The 19185-nt window shown below is 36.4% G+C and overlaps 1 protein-coding gene across 1 annotated transcript; it reads right to left on the bottom strand.

Moving 5' to 3' along the window:
- Positions 1-3204: 3204 nt before the first annotated feature.
- K441DRAFT_728105 (uncharacterized protein) lies at positions 3205-4205 on the bottom strand. The gene is given in 2 exon segments (XM_067654170.1): positions 3205-4060; positions 4079-4205. 1 exon segment carries the CDS (start codon positions 3777-3779, stop codon positions 3273-3275), a length of 507 nt encoding a protein of 168 aa, XP_067501424.1. The 5' UTR covers positions 3780-4060; positions 4079-4205; the 3' UTR covers positions 3205-3272.
- Between the last annotated feature and the right edge of the window lie 14980 nt (positions 4206-19185).

Raw genomic sequence — 19185 nt, 5'->3', positions numbered from 1 at the left:
TAGTAATTATATCCGTAAGGGACTAGATATTAACCGTAGGAGACTTAATTATATAGTTAGATATTATCCACTTACTAAACGTATCCTTAAACTCAGCACAAAGAGGTCTAGTATAGCTTGTGGTAAGAATACTCTACCTAAATAGAGAGTCTACTCTAAAGGTTAAGTTTCCACGCAATTGGAGTAACTCCTTTAGCTAAAGATTTAGTAGTTTATTAAGCTAATTAGCTTTAAAAAAGCTATTTAGCTCTCCGCGATTATTAATTAGCCCGTTCGTAAGTATAGCCCGCTAAAGTACTAGATTATACGCCTCCGTTATAATTAACCTCTAGAAGTATATTATTTTAGATATATAGTTATTACTCCTTAATCTAGCAAAGTAAAGGTAAAGGTGGGTAATTATACGCTTTAAAAGTCTAATATCTACATGCTTAATAGCGTATTTTAATACTTTATATATTTTAACCACCTATAGATACTAAATATAATTAAAGAACTCTATGTTAACAATCCAAGTAGGCTAGCTTATAGTAGTGGAGCTAGGTACTGTAAGTAATTAATTTATAATCTAAAAACCTCCGCAGGCGGAAGAGTGCGGAGGAATTAATTTATTAGCCTCTCGGCCAACTTTAGAGCTAAAACCTGCTACGCGGATATCCTTAATATGCTGTAGAAACTGCTTAGGCGTTAAGGATCTAATATATCTTTTAACTGTACCTTCTTTATAAATATTAAGCCTACTATAGATATATATTAAGAAGAGCGCAATAATACGGGCATTAAAACTATATAGTACTAGCTCCTTAAGATAGTAAAAGGAGGACGCTCTATAGGAATATTTTATCGCCTAAGGTAATTTATATAAGTGTAGAGCGTAGAGTACTACTGCGTATATTACTTACTACTAAAGAAAGTCCTTATAATTATATATAGGAAGTTTAATTAGAGGTGCTAAAGACCTAGAATAGGGAGTACCTAATAGTAGCTATTATATAGGAGCGCGGCCTCCGCCTACTCCCGCTTATAGATATAGATAAGCTTTATGGTTTTCTAATTACTATATACCAGATATAATTGGTCCTAGAAATTATTATCGCGATTAAGCTATAGTTACTCTAGGAAGATTATCTTAAGTATATAGTAGTTGCTATTTATAGAAGCCTTACTCTCTATAATAGGGCCTAGGTTTATATAGGTTGTCTTTATAGATAGTAGAATATTAATCTCCGGCATACGCGGATATTTAAGCTCGGTGTTGGATTTAAAAATACTATTTATAGCGGCCGGATACGTACTTTAGAGAGTATCTATAATTATAAAGGTAGATATCCGATTTTAAACGCTATTATATATATTATCTGGCGCCTTAGTAATATCCTTAATCTAGAGCTATACTTAGTTATATAGTATACCTTAAAGAAGGCCACTAGGGGGAATATAAGATCCGCGGATAAGCTTTCTAGTAGTATAGGAATAGAAAACACTAGTATCTCTAATTAATTAATATCGCGTTCGCTTAAGGTAGTTAAAATTATTATATATAACACAGATATTATTAAGAGCGGATATTAATTAGAGATAAGTCTTTAATAATGTTAGCGCTAGTATATCCGCCGTTGGTATTATAACCTTCCTTAGAGCGTTCGGCTAATCCTATCTTTTAGTAATTAAGCGTTATATATCCGTTAATAAGCCCTAGTTTATAAAGCAGTAATAGAACCTAACGCTTTATACCTATACCTTAAAGATAAAGACTAAAAAGCTAAGAAAATAGTTAGCGAAGTTTAAGTACGGCCTAATAAAAGGATAGATATAAGAAGAATAACCCACCCTAGGTGCGGATTTCGCGATTAATTAGTTCTTAATTATGCCAATAATCCTTCTATTAGTTAGTAGAGTAGAGGGGTATATTAGCTAATTGCCTTATAGCCCTATAAGAGTTAAACATCTTTTAACTCTAGATCTGCCTTCTATAGGCTAAAGATAACCGTCTTTTACTAAAGATTATAAAGCTCCTTACAAAGGATATTTATAACCACATTAATTAGTTCCAAATGGATATCCGCAGTTTCTATAATTATATTGCGGATTTCTTCGTTCCCTAGAAGGGTAGTAATAAGCCCCTTTGCCTTCTTCTTTCTTACCTTCTTCTCCCCCTATATATTATCTTTTTTTACGCCTTATCTTTTATTAGTACTAAGCTATAGCTACGCTAAAGAAAGGTCACTAAAGGACTATTACTAGTCCCGTAAATGCTCTAAAATAACCTTAACCTTTTCTTCCTTTAATATCCGCTCGGCGGATACCCTAGTTAGTGTTTAGATAGGCGTCCGCCGGTTAACTAATATTATATTTATATTAGGGGTAGGCAATTTAATTATTAATACATCGCCCATTCGGCGGCGCTTTCTGCTTAATATCGCGGGGGCTAATAGGGTAGAGATATTTATTGATTATAGAGCTGCTTCTATAGATTAATTTAATAGTATTTCTAAGATAATAGCTACTATAGAGGTGTAGATTAATTTCATTAAAGAAGGTGACTGCTCTATATATAAAACAAGTCGCGTCGCTTAATAAAGTCTATAAAAGTCTCTCAGACTATAGAATCAACTTTTTGACAAAAAAGGTTAGCGATATCCGCTTGCGGATATACGTAAGTCCGCTAATTAATTCTACGGTCTGAGCTTGCTAAGGTAAGTTTTCTTTCCTTATTTAGTATCGCTCGGTAGATAGTTTCTCCGCCCTGTGTTGGAATTACAAGGTCATGGGGTCACAGCGGAGCTATCTTGAGGGTCTAATTGATGATAGAGATGACGCAGACGATGAACATTGATTGATTCGTGATGCAGTAGATGCGGTTGATGTCTATATAGATTGCATGCGGACTTCGTCCTCGCAATGTGTCCAGAGCTTAGTCAGCACCTCTCGCTTAATTCTGACACCCTGATGCCCCTATATAGATTTAGCCGCAGCCGCATTCCTGTCAAGCTCTCTAGCAATCCTCTTAAGTCTCCACAACAGCTATATGTAGCTATCAATTCTTCGAATCTGATGCTTGTTTATCTAGCGTTCGTATATAATACATCGTCTTCGTAACACTTATTAACTACTTAATACCTTTATAGTTATAAAGTAACGTAAAACCCCCCCAAGCGAGACACCCCCCCAAACGAGACATTCGCACCCAAATACATTTATATTAATAATTAAACCAACAACGCCTATATTTAAGATCCAAATAGCCTAAATCAAAGCGACTGCGCTTGTTATTATAGAAGAAAACGGCTTGGAAGTTTCCGGGTACGTTGTGGGCGTAGTATTACACCTGGCGTTGGCCAAGTAGATGGCTTACCACCACACTCTTCTGAAGCTCCCTTCCAGATTAGCTTATCACCAAAATCCTCTGTAGGCTGAGGATTACACCAAAAGACGTGCGCAAAGGTTGCCCAGTCTTGATTACGTTCGCTAGGGTTTAATACTAATCTAGTATACAAAGCAACGTTGAGCTCTGGTAGAGAGGCCCCTTCCTCATACTCCTTTTGAGCTAACTTTTGGGCGGCAAGCTCTTGTTTTTCTAGGTCCTCTGCCTTTAATCTATCGACGTCTTCCTGGGTAAGGACTCTGCCCTTACTTAGGAGTCTCCTACTACTTTTCTTATCTATTTTAAATGCTTGAAACTTCTTGTTCTCTTCTCTCTGTATATGCGCATCAGTTGCAAAGCCTATAGCAGCTTTAAATGGCTTTTTAAGACGTCGTTGAACGGGGGATTTAAGCATACCGTCTAGTCGCTCGGTAGTTGATTCGGCAATCTGATTTCGTAGAGACTAAAGGTCCTTTACCGTTTTGGGTGTCCTTGGCGTTTAAGGATTTATATTTGCGATTGATTGATTTGTTTCTAGGCTTGCGGAGGGCCCTATACGTGGTAGAGTCTTTAAAATAGCTGTAGGATTGTATGGTAGAAGACCTGTGGCTTTCCAGGCGTTGCAAATTGTCTTATAGGTGAACGCCTTTACGTGTGCCGTTGGGTAGAGCTTTATAAAATACTCTTTATTTACCCCTGTATAGCTATATCAACAGAAGTTATCTACTTCTTTGCTGTAGTAGTGTTGAAGGGGTCTAAAATAGCCTACATCTAGTGGCTAAAGCTTATGCGTTAAATGAGGCGGGAGAGCTATAAGGACGATCTTGCGCGATAGCGTATACTAGATGAACTGCTAGGTAAGATGGCTCGAATAATTATCCATTAGAAGTATACGGTAGCTTTAAATATTACCCTTAGCGTCCTCTATAAGTTGTCTTATGTATTTATTATAGTGTTCGATATAATATAGGCCTAACGAGTCGTCCGTCTAGCCATTAGTTGAGGTTGCATAGGCATATCCGCGAAGGCGCTTATTGTGCTTAGTAATTTAATACTAAGTCTTCTAGTGTTGCTGCCCCTTCTAAATTAAGAACGGAGGTAGGTAAGAGCTATTGGCGGTAATTGTCTCTATAATAGAGACTAACTCTTAAGATCCTGGTTGTCGAACGGTCCGATTCTTTAACCTCTCCCTACTATCCTTACTAGAGACGATTATTTAAGCCGTTGCTGCTTAGCCTAGCATAACCCCTTTCTCGTTAAAGTTGGCTATAAATTTTAAGTGCTTAATTAAATATTTGTTTCGTACGCTTTAAAAGAACTTAAACTAATTATAGATAATGACTGGATTATTATTCTAGGCCCTCTAGTAATCTAATTAACGACTTATAATAGTATAGAGCCTATGGCGTTGTATAAATTTCCCCCCCTAGTATTTGCCTATTACCCTGCCTTCTGCTAAGAATAAGCTTGCCATTATAGGAAGTATATTAACCTTTATTGCAAGGCCTCAGGACTAATATTTGTGTATCTATTTAATAATTTAATCCTCCTAATAAGGATGTAGCAGCGTTTTATAAGCTAGGTGTCGAGGGAGACGCTATAAGGGGACTTTGTAGACAGGGGGCTATAAGGACACGATTGTAGGAACAGATAGATTGTAGAGGAGACGAATCCTTAAGGAGGTAAGGCCTCTGGGATCGTGGAGACTATATACTAGGGGCACGTGCCTCCGGCACGTAACCGACGGACGTCCAAGGGGTGTCCGGGGGTTGTCCTGAGGGCAACCCGAGGTACCGCAATAATATCCCTTACATTGCCCTCCCCCTTCTTGCGGTCGGCCCCCGATCGCCGTTACCTTGCGGTAGGGAGATTATAGAGGGCTCATCCCGGAAGGGGTTTAGAGAGATATTGGTATACCGCTATATATTATCTATCTATCTAACCCCTACTTTAAACTCCTAAAAACCTTAATAAGGAAAAAACATAACTGGAGAAAAGACGCGAGGATTGCCTGGAGACCTATTAGGAGCCTACCGGAAACATGCCGGTGACTACCTAGGCTGACTTAAGGATTTTTATACAACTCTATATCTAAGCCTTTACGCTAGTCTGTAATTAATTACGAGTATTATAGGTAATTTAGTCTTCCTTATATAGTTCTGTAGAACCTTTTGGTATTAGATTTAGCGTATAGGGCCTTAGCTTACCGCCGTCTTTTAACTACTAAGATATTAATCCGTAATCTCTTCTTATAATCCTTAGCGTTACTAATGCATTACTTCCGCCTTTACCCTTTGGCTATCTAGTACGGTTAAGGTATTAATTAGTTAATTAAGGAGACTTATCTCCTAAGATTTAGTGTATATGCTTTTAAATCTAGTAGTCCTATACTATATAATTGGCGTAGCTTCTCTGCCTAGTAAATAGGAGGGACACTTTGCAATAGCATCTGTAGCTCTTATACGATTGTTAAGAACGTCCGTGACGTTGTCCTTTAATACTATAGTATTAATTAGGTATAATTTAACCTATATACGTCTTTAATTGATGTCTTAGTTGCCTTCTCCGGCGGTATTATTAGTTTTTTTATAAGGAAGTGATGGTTAGATAATATATACTCGTATTTTCTTCCTTCTAAATAACGCTATTATAATAGAGTTATATCGGTAAGGTTGCGGTTATTTACCGGAAGGGTATTGGACGGTGAAGTATAAGGACACCTTGCTTATTGAGCTGCTCCTTTTCCTTAATACCTTACTTCCCCCTATTAACCTTTGTCCAATTTTAGACGTATCTTTAATATATTATTAAGATTTTCTTCTTTTTCGTTATTAATTTAATATACCTCTTTGTTCCCCTACCGACTACTCTTCTAAGCCGATTTCTTAGCGTATCCTAGCCCTACTGTTGTATATAGAACCCTAACCTCTATTAACTTGTAACTGGTACTGGTCCTACTTAAATGACTTTACCTATATATCCTTAAAAGATTAGAAATCTAATAAGAGGATCCTAGAGGCTTGTAATAAGATATACTGCGTAAGGTCTAATACCTTTAGTCCTTATAATTGTTGCATGCGTACTAAGAGCGGCAGTTGTGTTGAGGTAGGTTTTCCTATCCTATAGATAGTTTTATATTACTAACTTTAAGCTTTCTAATAGCCCGGGCCTAAGTAGCGGCGTGCCTTTAATATCCTTAACTACTATATCGCCCGGGCGCTCTCTTATTCTAGTGCTAATACTAAATAACTAGGTTAAATTTAAGATTATGCTATAGCTATCTATACCGCCTATAATTCCTAGTAAGCTAGCTAGTAACGCTTAATATAAGAGTAAGGTTAGTATACTGAGGATAGGGTGAAGGATGGGGATGATGAGAAGAAGGTCGCCGTATACTATAAGAAGGAGTTTGCGTATACGCGTTAAGTTTCGAAAGAGTATAATATAATGCGTTATTAGGTAGGCTACCCTTTAGGTACCTAGCGGATAGGTAACTAACAGTTACTATAGCAAGGTCTTGGTGGTTCTGGACTGTGCTAGCTAGCTAACATCTCTATTTATTCCGGGCTTAAATGTGTCTTTATTAACTATAAGCTTATACTATAAGAGCTTTATTAGTACTGGTTTAGACCTAATGTTGGTGTTAAGCGTTTAAGAATCTCTGCTCTAGCTACACCTTATCATCCCGCGCCCGTTTTTATGCCTACTTATACCCCTACTAAGGGGTCTTATTCCTATTAGCTATTACTTAGTAGCCCTATAGATACTGATCCTATTCCTGAGGACGAGGCGTAGTGGCTCTAGGTATTTGTAGTTTGGACTTATAGAATTTGGGATTTATTCTTATATATAGTAGCATTTGAGGGCCTTAATTAAGGTGCTCGGAGAGGCCTTGTAAGGCTTATAGAGAAGGCTTGGGAGCCTATAGGGAATACAAGTCTTAGTAAAATACCCTATTAATTCCTATACTATGTATGTAAAAAGGCTGCGGACGTCTCTTGCCCTAGGCTATAGCTTTAACCCTTATGGTTTCTGAAGTGTATCCGTTCTGTATCCTATTTACCACTTTACGGTAGCTACTTCTAACCCCTTTGGTATAGAATGGTAGTTACCTATTTCTTACTCTCTAGAGCCTTTCGCGGCCTACTATAAGTTTTCTTTTTGGGTTGCGATGATATAGTAGTATTAGAACGCTTTCTACGCCTTATAGATTATAGACCTTAGTCCTAATATTCTTTTAGAATATCTTCGTAATACTTAAGGTAGTCCTCTAGTTCCTATATAGAATCTTTAGTAGGCCAGCCTAGCTATTTAACTTTATACTGAAGCTCGTTCTTAATAGACTTATAGCGTAGTATAGCTTTAACCTTATACCGCTCGCCTACTACCTTAGGGTGTTTAATTAGGCCTAGTCGGAAGTTCTTTTCCGGCGGTAGTCTATACTATAAAACACTAGATATATATAGGCTATAGATAGGGGTAGCTGGAGACGGTAGGCTAGCTAGCCAATTTGTTCCTTAACTTAGAAGGGACCTAGGTATCTTATATCGAGCTTCTTTAATAGTTAACAGGTCTTAATGTTTATTAAACGTAATAGAACCATATCCCCTACTTTAAAATGCTTATCCTAGTATTTATAGTTATACTAGAGTCTCTACTGCTCCTAAGCATCTTATAGGCTCTGCTTTACATGCTTCTATTACTCCTCCTATACCTTAAGGTACCCTTACACTCTCCGGTAGATATCCTTAGACTTCCCAGTAGGGTCCTATAATTAATCCTACGGCTTTAGCTAGTGATTATTAGGTATACCATTAAATCCCAATAGTTAGACGCTATAGGCAATCTGGATTGGTGCGTACTAATGCGATATATGTTGCTTTAAGTTATAAGCGTACTCCGCGTACGGGAGTAGCTTATACTAATTGTCTTGCTAGTAGTTTAAATACATTTATAGGTAAGACTCTAGTTCCTGGTTCTGGCGTTCCGTTTACCTATCCATCTACGGGTAGAAAGCCGTACTATAATAGTAGTCTATCTTTAAATAGAAGCATAGATCTAACTAGTATTAGCTTATAAAGACGCTGCCCCTATTAGTAATAATGGAGTGTGGCTAATCTACCTTAAGGAAGTATTTCTCCTTAATTAGGTTTGCAAGCTCTTAGGCGTTAATTATCTTATTAACGGGAAGGTATTAGACGTACTTTGAAAACCTATTAATAAGTATAAGGACCAAATCGTATATTCGTCCTTGCTTATCCTTAGATAGTAGGAGATCCATAATGAAATCCATAGCGTAATATCGCCATAGTTCGTTAGCGGGGGGAACTAATTTAAGTAAACCCCATAGCTTATACCTTTGGATTTTATATACTTAACACTTCTTATAGTAGCTGATATACTCCTTTACTTCCTACTTAAGCTTTAGCTAATAGTATTTGCGTTAAAGTAATTCCACTGTCTTAGCTTAACTATAGTGGCCGCCTAGAGGATTATCGTAATTCTTTATAAGAATCTTCTGCCGTAGATTTGCTTTATATAGTACCTAAACTTTACTATTTCTACATAGTAGGCCTATTAGGTCTAGTTCCCAATTTTAGCGCCTTATAGCTTCCTTTCCGTTACGTTTCTAGCCTACTTTCGCATTAAAGGTAGCATAGGAGGCGTCCCTCCGTTACACCTCACGGATAAGATCCATTAACCTTTTAGATAGTTCCTAGGTAAAAGCTATTTTATCCTATACTGCTCTAAGTATAAGACTAGATAGTACTATAGATTTTATAACTCTTTAATACGCGTACATTAGGAAGGCCGCTATAAGGTTAAAGTCCTTTAGTCGTTATAGGGCTCCGAGTTCTAATTGCTCTATAGCTTTACTATTAGCTTAAGGGGATAGCTTAGTAATTAGGGGTGATATATTACTAGGTTCCGAACTTATATTAGGGACGTCCTGTCTAGGTATATTTAGGCCCTTATTAGAAATAGACTAGGTACTAGCTAGAACGTTACTAGATGCCGATGGGGTTTATATCGCCTATAACTTAATGCGTAGAGCTATAGATACTTAAGTATCCTATACCTAGAGCTTATTCTATAATATAGGGAGTAAGATGTCTATTATCTACTTTCCGTCTCCTATTTTAAAGCCTTTGGTATAGTCTAGCCGTTATAACGGTCTATTAGCGGGGTTACTTTCCCCTAGCTTATATTTAATCTTAAAATTAAATCGCGCGAGCTCCTCTACCTATCTAGCTTACTGAGGTATAAGCTTCTTTATAGTTATAAAGTAGCGTAGATTATAATAATCTAAGAGTATATAAGTAGTATGGCTCGCGTGCTCAAGGTAATATCGCCACTATTTAAAGCAGTTGACTATAGCTAGTAGTTCCTTATTATAGGTATAATACCTAACTTTAGGCCCCTAGAATTTTCTACTATAGAATACTACTGGTCTCTAGTGGAGTTAAGTAGCGTCCGGATCCCTATTGGGTTGTAGTAGGATACCGGCAAGAGCGAAATTTGATATATTAGTGACTATTATTAGTAGTTAATCTGGGTTAAAATGCCATAGTAATAGAGCTTCTATAAACTTTACGCGTAGTTCCTAGAAGGCCTCCTATACCTTTCCAGGCTATAACCATAGTCTATACTATCTAGTTGGTCCCTTCTTAGTTTTCTTCCTTTCTACCTTTAAGCCTTTTACTCCTTAGGCTAGGTCTTAGGAAGCTTCTATAATATATTTAGATAGGTACCGGGCGACGTCTAAGTAGTTATAGATAAAGCGCCTATAGAAATTAGTAAAGCCTAGGAACACTTAAATATCCCAGTAGCTCTCTAGCTCCGGCCACTCTTAGATTGTCTATACCCGTACTAGGTCTATAACTACACCCGTAGGCGTTATAATATAACCTAGGAATTTAACCTGCTTAGTATTAAAGATATATTTTAACGCCTTGGCGTAGAGGCCCTATTTATCTAAGCGTTCCAGCACTTCGCGGACGTGCTATTTATGCTAATCCTTATCTTCTAAGTAGATTAGGATGTTATCTAAATAGACAATATATATACGATCGACTAGTCCCCCTAGGGCTCTATAAATGTATAACTGGAATATTATAGGCGCATTAGCTAGCCCGAAAGGTATTACTAGATACTTAAAGTAGCCGTATTAGGTCTTAAAAGCAGTCTTCTACTTATCCCCTTCTTTAATACGGAGCCTATAATAGGCGTCTTATAGATCCAGCTTTATAAAGATCTTCGCCCTAGATAGTTAATCTAGCATTTTACTAACTAGTAGTAGTGGGTAACGGTTCTTAATTATTACTTTATTAAGACCGCGATAGTCTATATATAGCCTTATAGTTCCATCTAGTTTTAGGATAAAGAGGATTAGTGCGCCTGCCGGCGACTTACTAGGCCAGATCTATCCCTTTTCCATTAAACTATTAAGGTATTCCTATAGGATTTTAAGCTCTTTATAGGAGAGGTTATAGATAGGAAGGTTTGGGGGTACTTTACCCTCTTCTAGATTAATTGCATAATTATATTCTAAGCTCTGCGTAAGGACTCTAGCTTGCCTGCCTAAAAATACCCTTAGTAAGTCCCTTAGGCCTAATGGAATATTTAATAAATTGGGGTCGCGCTTATCCTCTATATTGTCGTATGGGCTCCCCTAAAAAGTATATATTAGATAAGATAGATAAAGGTTTCACTAATGTCCTACTAATGTTCTAGAGAAGATATGGTTAAATAGATAAGGGGCAAAGGGTTTTACTAGTGTTTTAAAAGGATTATAAAAGGAGCTAGTTCTCCTCTAGAGAAGAACTAGCGATTAGTCTCTAAATAGAAGAGCTTAGAAAGCATTTGTCCTTTATTACGTAAAGCTTATTCTACCTTTAACTTATCTTTAACTTACCTTCTACTTATATATAATACTATTAATTAGATAATTATACATTCTAGTTAGACTAGCCTCTTATAATTCTAATCGCTTACAATCCGTTACGGAAGGAACGTACGGCTATTAATCAACGATAACGGGCTATACTCCTTTACCCCCCAAAATAGCGCCCTTACCCCAAGAGGCTGATAGAGTCTCCCTAGAGGAGCGCATTCCCTCTTCCTATAAAGAAGCCACAGCTAATCCGTCTAACCTTACGAGACCCTTAAAAACAATTACCACTATGAAGTCATTAAAGCGGTTGCTACGCGAGACCCTATATAAAAAATAAAAGGGTTAGAGATATAATTAAGATAAGTATTTTAAGACTATTAAGAACAATTATAAGGACAATTAGAAGAAGTATAGACACCCTAGACACGAAGCGGACTTAAAGGGGCAACGCTATACTACGCTATAGTATTAGAAAAACCTAAATTCCGTACTAAGGACCCTAATAAGTATAAGGGTGATAGTCTCCAGAACTATAATCGTCTTATCCGTTAATGCGAAACCATATTTCGGCTAGACCTAAAAAGTTACTCTAATAAGTATAATTAGACTCTAATTACTTCTACCTTCCTATATAGCACTATTAAGAGTTTATAGACACGCTACAAGAAGAAACTTACCACACCCCTTAAATTTAGCGAATTTAAGTCCTAGTTAGTTAATTAGGTCTAAGACCCTACTAATTAAGGGATGGATTACAACCAGCGGTACTAAAACGCTAAATAGCGAAAAAGCTAGAATATATACCAGTTTATAAATTACTTAGAAGAACTAGAAGATAATATACCCTAGTTAGACCTGTGGGATAACGCTATGCGACTTTACTAGCTACTTACTAAGTTATAACCTGAGATTTAACAGGCTATATAGAAGAAGGGCGAAATTTCTACCTCTTAAGAAAAGCTTATCTCTAAAGCTACTTGGATTAAGAATACTAAAAGAGACTATTTAGGCAAGCGAAAGGAATAAAACGCTAATAATAAAGAGCGTAGGACTAGACCTAGCTTTAATAATAGGGGCAGATTCTAACCTAACCACTCTACGGAAGGATAACGCGAGTAGGCTTTATAGCCCTAGAGCAACGCTAGTTAACCCTAGAATAATAATAGGTAGAAACCCAATGCAAATAAATTACGCTTCTATTATAACCGCCGTAAAAAAACGCTATGTAAAGTTCTTCTACTAGCAAAAAAATTAAGAGTTGGCTTAATTAGGAAAAGAGAGAGCCTAGTAGATCTTTACTCCCTTATACTAGGGCCAGCAAGAGAAGGAGGGAGTAAGCTACCGTATGGTTATTCCTATCTCTATTTAAGTTAATAATAAATAGGTAACGCAAGACTACCTTATAGACAGCGGCGCGACCATAGGGTTTATTTCTTAATTACTAGTAAAAGATTTGGATTTGGACCTTAGCGGCTTATAAGTACGCACCGTTTAAAGCATTGGAGGCCACTAGATCCTATACTATAGGGAATAGGCTTTTTCCGTGGCCAGCTAGGACTGTAATAGTCTATAAAACACGTAGGAGATACGCTTCTACGCCGTAGAAATTAAGGGGTATAATCTTATTTTAGGATACCTATAGCTTCGCCAAGTTAATCTAGACATTAATTGGCCTTTAGCCTCGTACCAACACTAGAAGTCTAAACTACGCATTATAGTTAAAGATTAAAAGACTTTCTTAAGCTATATGCAAGAAGAAGGGTGGGCATAGTTATGGCACTGGTGTCAGATAATCTGTATTATCGGAGGCGTAGGACGTGCACGAGTCACGTGCACGGGTTACGTGCATTGTAAATATCTTCGTCTAAGCCCAGGGGCCCTAGGTCAAGCAACCATCAAGAAACGATTAAGATTATTAATCAATCAACCCATTTCATCAATGAATAGCTCTATATGAGTTATCTGACAACTGGTAGCGCTCGGCAGAACTTGGCAGAACAGCTGTAGTTACGTGACTCGAAGATTGTATAAAACTTCGAGCGGCGCTACTTGTCTTTTTCCTTTCCTTCTCTCTAGCTTTAGATCCTCGTTTATAGACAATCCAATCGTATAGGCTTATGCGTCTCTCTTAATATGTCCGTGTCTCAATTAACTAAGTCGCTAATATTATCTAAAGCTTATTATAACTCTTCTTCCTAAAAAGGAACTTAAATATATCTATAGACTATAAATAGGACAAGAATAGAATAGGACCCTAAGGACAGGATAGAACTAAAAGGATATATACAATATAATAATAAAAAAGAATACGAACGGAATATAAATAGAATATTAAGAACTAAACACGTACAGACTAGAACCCCTAAAGAAATTACCCGGAATTACCTAACCCCCTACCACTATGCCAAGAAACACAGCAGCCGGTAAAGCAGCCGTAGGACCCTTAAATACCTCTAATAAAACAATTACTATCTAGACCCCCTAGGCGGAGCTTACGGCCGCTAATACTAAAATTAAACGACTGCGAGAGCTGCTTAAAGCTAGAGATACCCCTATATCTAATAATAAGCTATTATTAGATACCTAGAGACCTGCTATAGTCCTATTGGCCCTATTATAGCGCCTTAGTAGATCCTCTAAGACCTATATAGTACTGTTACAATTAGTAAAGGTTATAGACCCCCCGTTAGTTACGGATGGAATAAACCCTATATTTAATAACTGAAGCTCCAATTATAGGAAAAGCTCGAAGTTAATACTAACTACTTTCCTACTCTCCAAGCTAGAATAGCTTATGTCTTTAGCTATACCGGCAGGGCCACCCAGACGCACTTACGGCCGCAATACACTAAGAACTTAGTAAACCCCTTTATCTCTAAAGAAGAAATAATTAACTACTTATCCTTTATTTATAAGGACCCCTTTAAGATATAGAACGCCCGCCTTAATTATAAAAGCCTAAACATAAAAACAACGGAGACCTTTTCGGCCTTCCAGACCTACTTTTTACACTTAGCCGGCTACGCCCGAATTCCCTAGGAAGACCTACTACCAGACCTCTTTAACAAACTTACCCTAGACCTACAATAGGCCGTACTACCCATTTTTACTACTATATAGACATTAAAGGAGCTTATAGACTAATACCTAGCTATTAACTAAGGCCTCTATTAAATTAAGGTATATATTAAGCGGTTAAGAGCCCAAAACCCCCTAAATTAGACTATAAGTAATATAAGAACGGCCCGCAATGCCCTAGTATAACCCGTAACTCCTATAGTACCAGCCGTATAGCCCGCAGGTAATCTAATGGAAAGCCGTATAGCTAGTCCTGCTATAGATCTAGTGCATACCTGGCCTATATATAGCAAACTCTATATATAGGCCCTTAGTAATTAAGGAGCTTACTTCTTATACGGTTAAAAAGGCCACCCTATAAGGGACTGCCTAATAAAGGCAAAAGTAAATAAAGTTTTATTAATTTAGGAGGATGGCATAAAGTTAGAAAAAGAGGAACCCTAGAGAAAGACTCCTCTTTAGGGTTAAAAGGGATTAATATATTATATATTAATCTACGTCGGCTAGTTAGTAAAAAAAGCTGTACTATTCCTTATACTTTATTCCGCAATAGATATTAAGTTTTAACCTCTACTTTAGCTAACTCTAGAGTAAATACCTTTACTTTAATAGATACCTAGTACACTATAAAGCTGGCTAACTTTTTAAATATACCCCTTAAAGAACTGCCTAAACTAATTACTATTCGCGGGTATAACGGATAGATAGGGCCACTTATTATAACTATCTTGCGGATCTACCTCTATATTAACGGACGGAGGTAGTATAATATCCCCTTTCTTATTATAGACCTAAGAAGCTATAATATAATCTTAGGGAGAAAATAGATAGCCTATTTAGGCCTACAGCTTAATATATAGAGTAGATGGCTTATCTGGCCCGAAACCCTACCCTAACCCCTTCCTTTATAAAAGAAATTAGTATTATAATAGAAAACCTTATACGGCCCTAGATTAATACTAGTTACTAGGCCAATACTATATATAGGGACTAGGCTTTTAAGAAAGATATACAGCTTAATCCGCAACGGATCCGTATACTACGCCGCCTCCAGATTACCTATATTACGCCACCTGCACAAGAGACCTAAAAAGTTAGTAGTGCCCTAGCTAAGCCCTCCACGGAGAACTTAGGCCCTATATAGCCTTAAAGGAAAGCTAGGAATACCAGATGCTATACTAAACTTATTAACTAGAAGGATAACTTACGGAAAATAGAATATAAGGTAAGGAAGATTATAAACCCTATATTGTAAAACATAGCCTAATAAAGGTCTATAAAGAAACCTATAGACCTCCCACTAGTTAATATCTACTATATTGGCGCCGTAGGATTCTACTAGAACCTAATCTAGCCTAATACTATTACCTTTACAACCAGCTTATACGAAATTAATTAAATAATTAAGGATAAGAAGGCTTTGACCTATAACTAGCTTAGTAGAAAGGAAAGTAAGCTTATAGATAAGGAGCTAGTAGAATAGAAACTGCTTTATTAACACTAGAAGTTTAAAAACGTATTCTCTAAGGCCGCATTAGACCTACTCCCGCCTTACTAACCGTATAACCACAAGATCAAGATTAAGCCAGATAAGGAAAACTCCCTTAGCTATACCCCCCTTTGTTAGTAATCTATTACTAAATTATAGGCTACTAAGTAGTACCTTATTAATAATCTATATAAGGGATTTATTAAGCCTAGTTAAGCCCCTTTTACCGTACTAATTCTCTTTATTAAAAAGCTAAATGGAGGACTTTGTTTCTATATTAACTGCTATAAGCTAAATAATATAACAAACAAGAACCGCTACCCGCTATCCGCGACCTCTACTTAATAAAACACTAGCTTAAATAAGTAGAGCTAAGGTTTTTATAAAGCTTAATATCTATTAGGCTTTTTACTAAATTAGGATAAGCCCTAGATCTATAGATCTTACCATATTTTAAACCCGTTACAAATTATATAAATATAAAGTGTTTCATTTTAGACTAACTAATGGACTGGCTATATACTAGCGATATATAAATAATATACTCTTTAACTACCTTAATAATATCTATACGGCTTACCTAGATAATATTATAATCTACTCTAAGAATAAGTTAAAACATAAGGAGCATATCTATAAAGTCCTATAACGGCTCTATAAGGCTAGCCCCTAGGTTAATATTAGGAAATTAGAAATTAGTATTAAGCATATAAAGTACCTAGGGTTTATTTTTAGTATAGATAGAATTAAGGCAGACTTAGAAAGACGGCTATAATTAACCAGTAGGTACCTCTAAGGACCGTAAAGGGGGTATAGTTATTCTTAGATTTCTATAACTTCTACTAATATTTTATTAAGAACTATAGTAGGGTTACTTAGCCCCTTAGCCGCCTTACCTAAAAGGACCAGCCCTTCTACTTTAATACTATATATAGGTAGGCCTTTAATAAGCTTAAGAAACGACTAGTGTCCGCTTCCTTACTTGCCCACTTTAATCTAAAACGGCCCTTAATATTAGAAACCGATCTTTTAGATAGTATTATTACTAGCATTTATTCCTAGAAGTAGACGGATAGAGAATAGTACCCTATTGCTTACTACTTAAAGACTATAGTAGATACTAAGCTAAACTACCTAATTTACGATAGGAAAATACTAGCTATTATCTCTAGCTTTTAGCACTAGCGAGTATAGCTAGAAGGGACCCCTAAACCTATCTAGGCAGTTTTAGATTACTAGGCCTTAGAATATTTTATAATAATAAAAACCCTTATAGCCCGGCAGGCGCAATAGGCGGATATCCTATCTTAGTTTAACTTCTTAATTATATATAGGCTAGGCGCTCTAAACCGTGCAGACGCTTTTATAAGGCGTAGACAGGACCTAGACAACTAGATAGCTGTAAAGATCTTATTATAGACCTAAATGCTACTATAACTAGAGCAACTTAACTCTTAGATATGGGTAGAACTAAATACAGACTCTTTAAACGCCAAGATATACCATATTAACTCTATAGAACTTAATCTTATTAATAAACTGCTGTAGGTAAACTATACGGCCCCTTCTCTATAGGAGTCCTATAAAAAGATAAAAGATATAATAAGCCTATAGTCCGTTAAAAACGGACTACTTAAGCACTGTAAATAACTAGTAGTAGTAGAGGAACAGAACGACTTAGATTATTGCTAAAGCATATACCTAGGTCTGTACGGCCTACCCTAAAAAGAATAAGACTTATGGGATTACTAGTAACTATTACTACTAGCCCAGAATAGTTATAGATATTAACCGTTACGTATGGAACTGCGACGGCTACTATAGATCTATAATCCCCCAAAACAAAACCCTAGGACTATTAAAACCACTCCCGATACTAGAACGCCCTTAGTAATATATCTTTATAAATTTCTATAAGCTACTTATAAACCGTAATAGATATAATATAGTTATAATTCTAGTTAACTACTTTAATAAGCGCCTGTTTTTAATTCCCTATTATAAGAATATTAATAGTAAAGAGGTGGCCTAACTATATATTTACTACGTCTACCAAATTTATAGACTACTAGATACTATCGTATCTAATTATAGGCCGTAATTTATATTAGCCTTTTAGAATAAGTTTACCTAGATCTTATATATTAGACTAAAGCTCTCTATAATATACCACCCTTAGACTAATAGCTAGACGGAGATTATAAATTAATATTTAGACTAGAGACTCCGGCCTTTTATTAACTACTTTTAGAATAACTAGGCTAAACTGCTACCCCTAATAGATTATACCCAAGCGACCCTACCCCACAACTCTACTAGGTTTGCCCCTATTTAACTAAAAATGGGCTACTTACCCTATATAAGCTTTAACTAGAAAAACCCAAAAGAACACCAGACTATACGCGAAAAACTGTCCTATAAGGAAGCCTAGTAGTACGCTAAGCGCTTAGAAGAAGCCTAGACAGTAGCGCGTATAAATCTAAAAAAAAAAGCCTAGAAATTAATAAAACAGTAGGCGAATAAGTATAGACGCGAGCTTAACTTTACTATAGGCGATATAGTCTAGGTTATAACAAAGAACTAAAAAATAGAACGGCCTAGCCGTAAGCTAGACTACTAGATAGTAGGACTATATAAGGTCCTTAAGAAGATAGGCAACTTATATAAAGTAAAGCTCCCAGATTTAATTAAGGTCTACCCTATCATCTTAATAGATAAGCTATAGAAAGCTATAAACGACCTATTACTAGGATAAAAGAATAAACTGCCTCTACTGATGTAAGTTAATAGTAATAATAAATAGGAAATTAAAGAAATACTAGCCTATAAACTTATAAGGAGAACGCTAAAGTATTGTATTAGTTGGAAAGGATATAACCTAGACCCCACTTAGTACCCAATATAGAACTTTATAGGTAGTCCCCATAAGCTTTAGAAGTTCTATAGTCGTTACTTTAATAAACCTAGATTGCTAAAATACCTAGACAAATGGATGGAATGCTAGTATAGTAAAGACAATAAGCTACTAGAAGAGTACAAAGATAAGAACACCCTATGGGTATAATACGGACTATAAAGCCTAAGGGTAGGCTTTTTAGAGAAGGGGGGGGTAATATTACGGCACTGGTAGAACTTAGCAGCACTTGGTAGAACTTAGCAGACTACTATAGTCACGTGACTTAAAGATTATATAAAACTTCAAGCGGTGCTACTTATATTTTTCCTTTCCTTCTCTCTAGCTTTAGATCCTTATTTATAGATAATCCAATCGTATAGGCTTACACATCTCTCTTAATATGTCCGTGCCTTAATTAACTAAGTTGTTAACAGGCATATACTATATATACTACTCTTAATACA

The sequence above is a fragment of the Cenococcum geophilum genome (genome assembly GCF_001692895.1).
Source record: "Cenococcum geophilum 1.58 unplaced genomic scaffold K441scaffold_35, whole genome shotgun sequence".
NCBI classification, from domain to species: Eukaryota; Fungi; Ascomycota; class Dothideomycetes; order Gloniales; family Gloniaceae; genus Cenococcum; species Cenococcum geophilum.
This window is presented reverse-complemented; position numbering and strand designations above follow the sequence as displayed.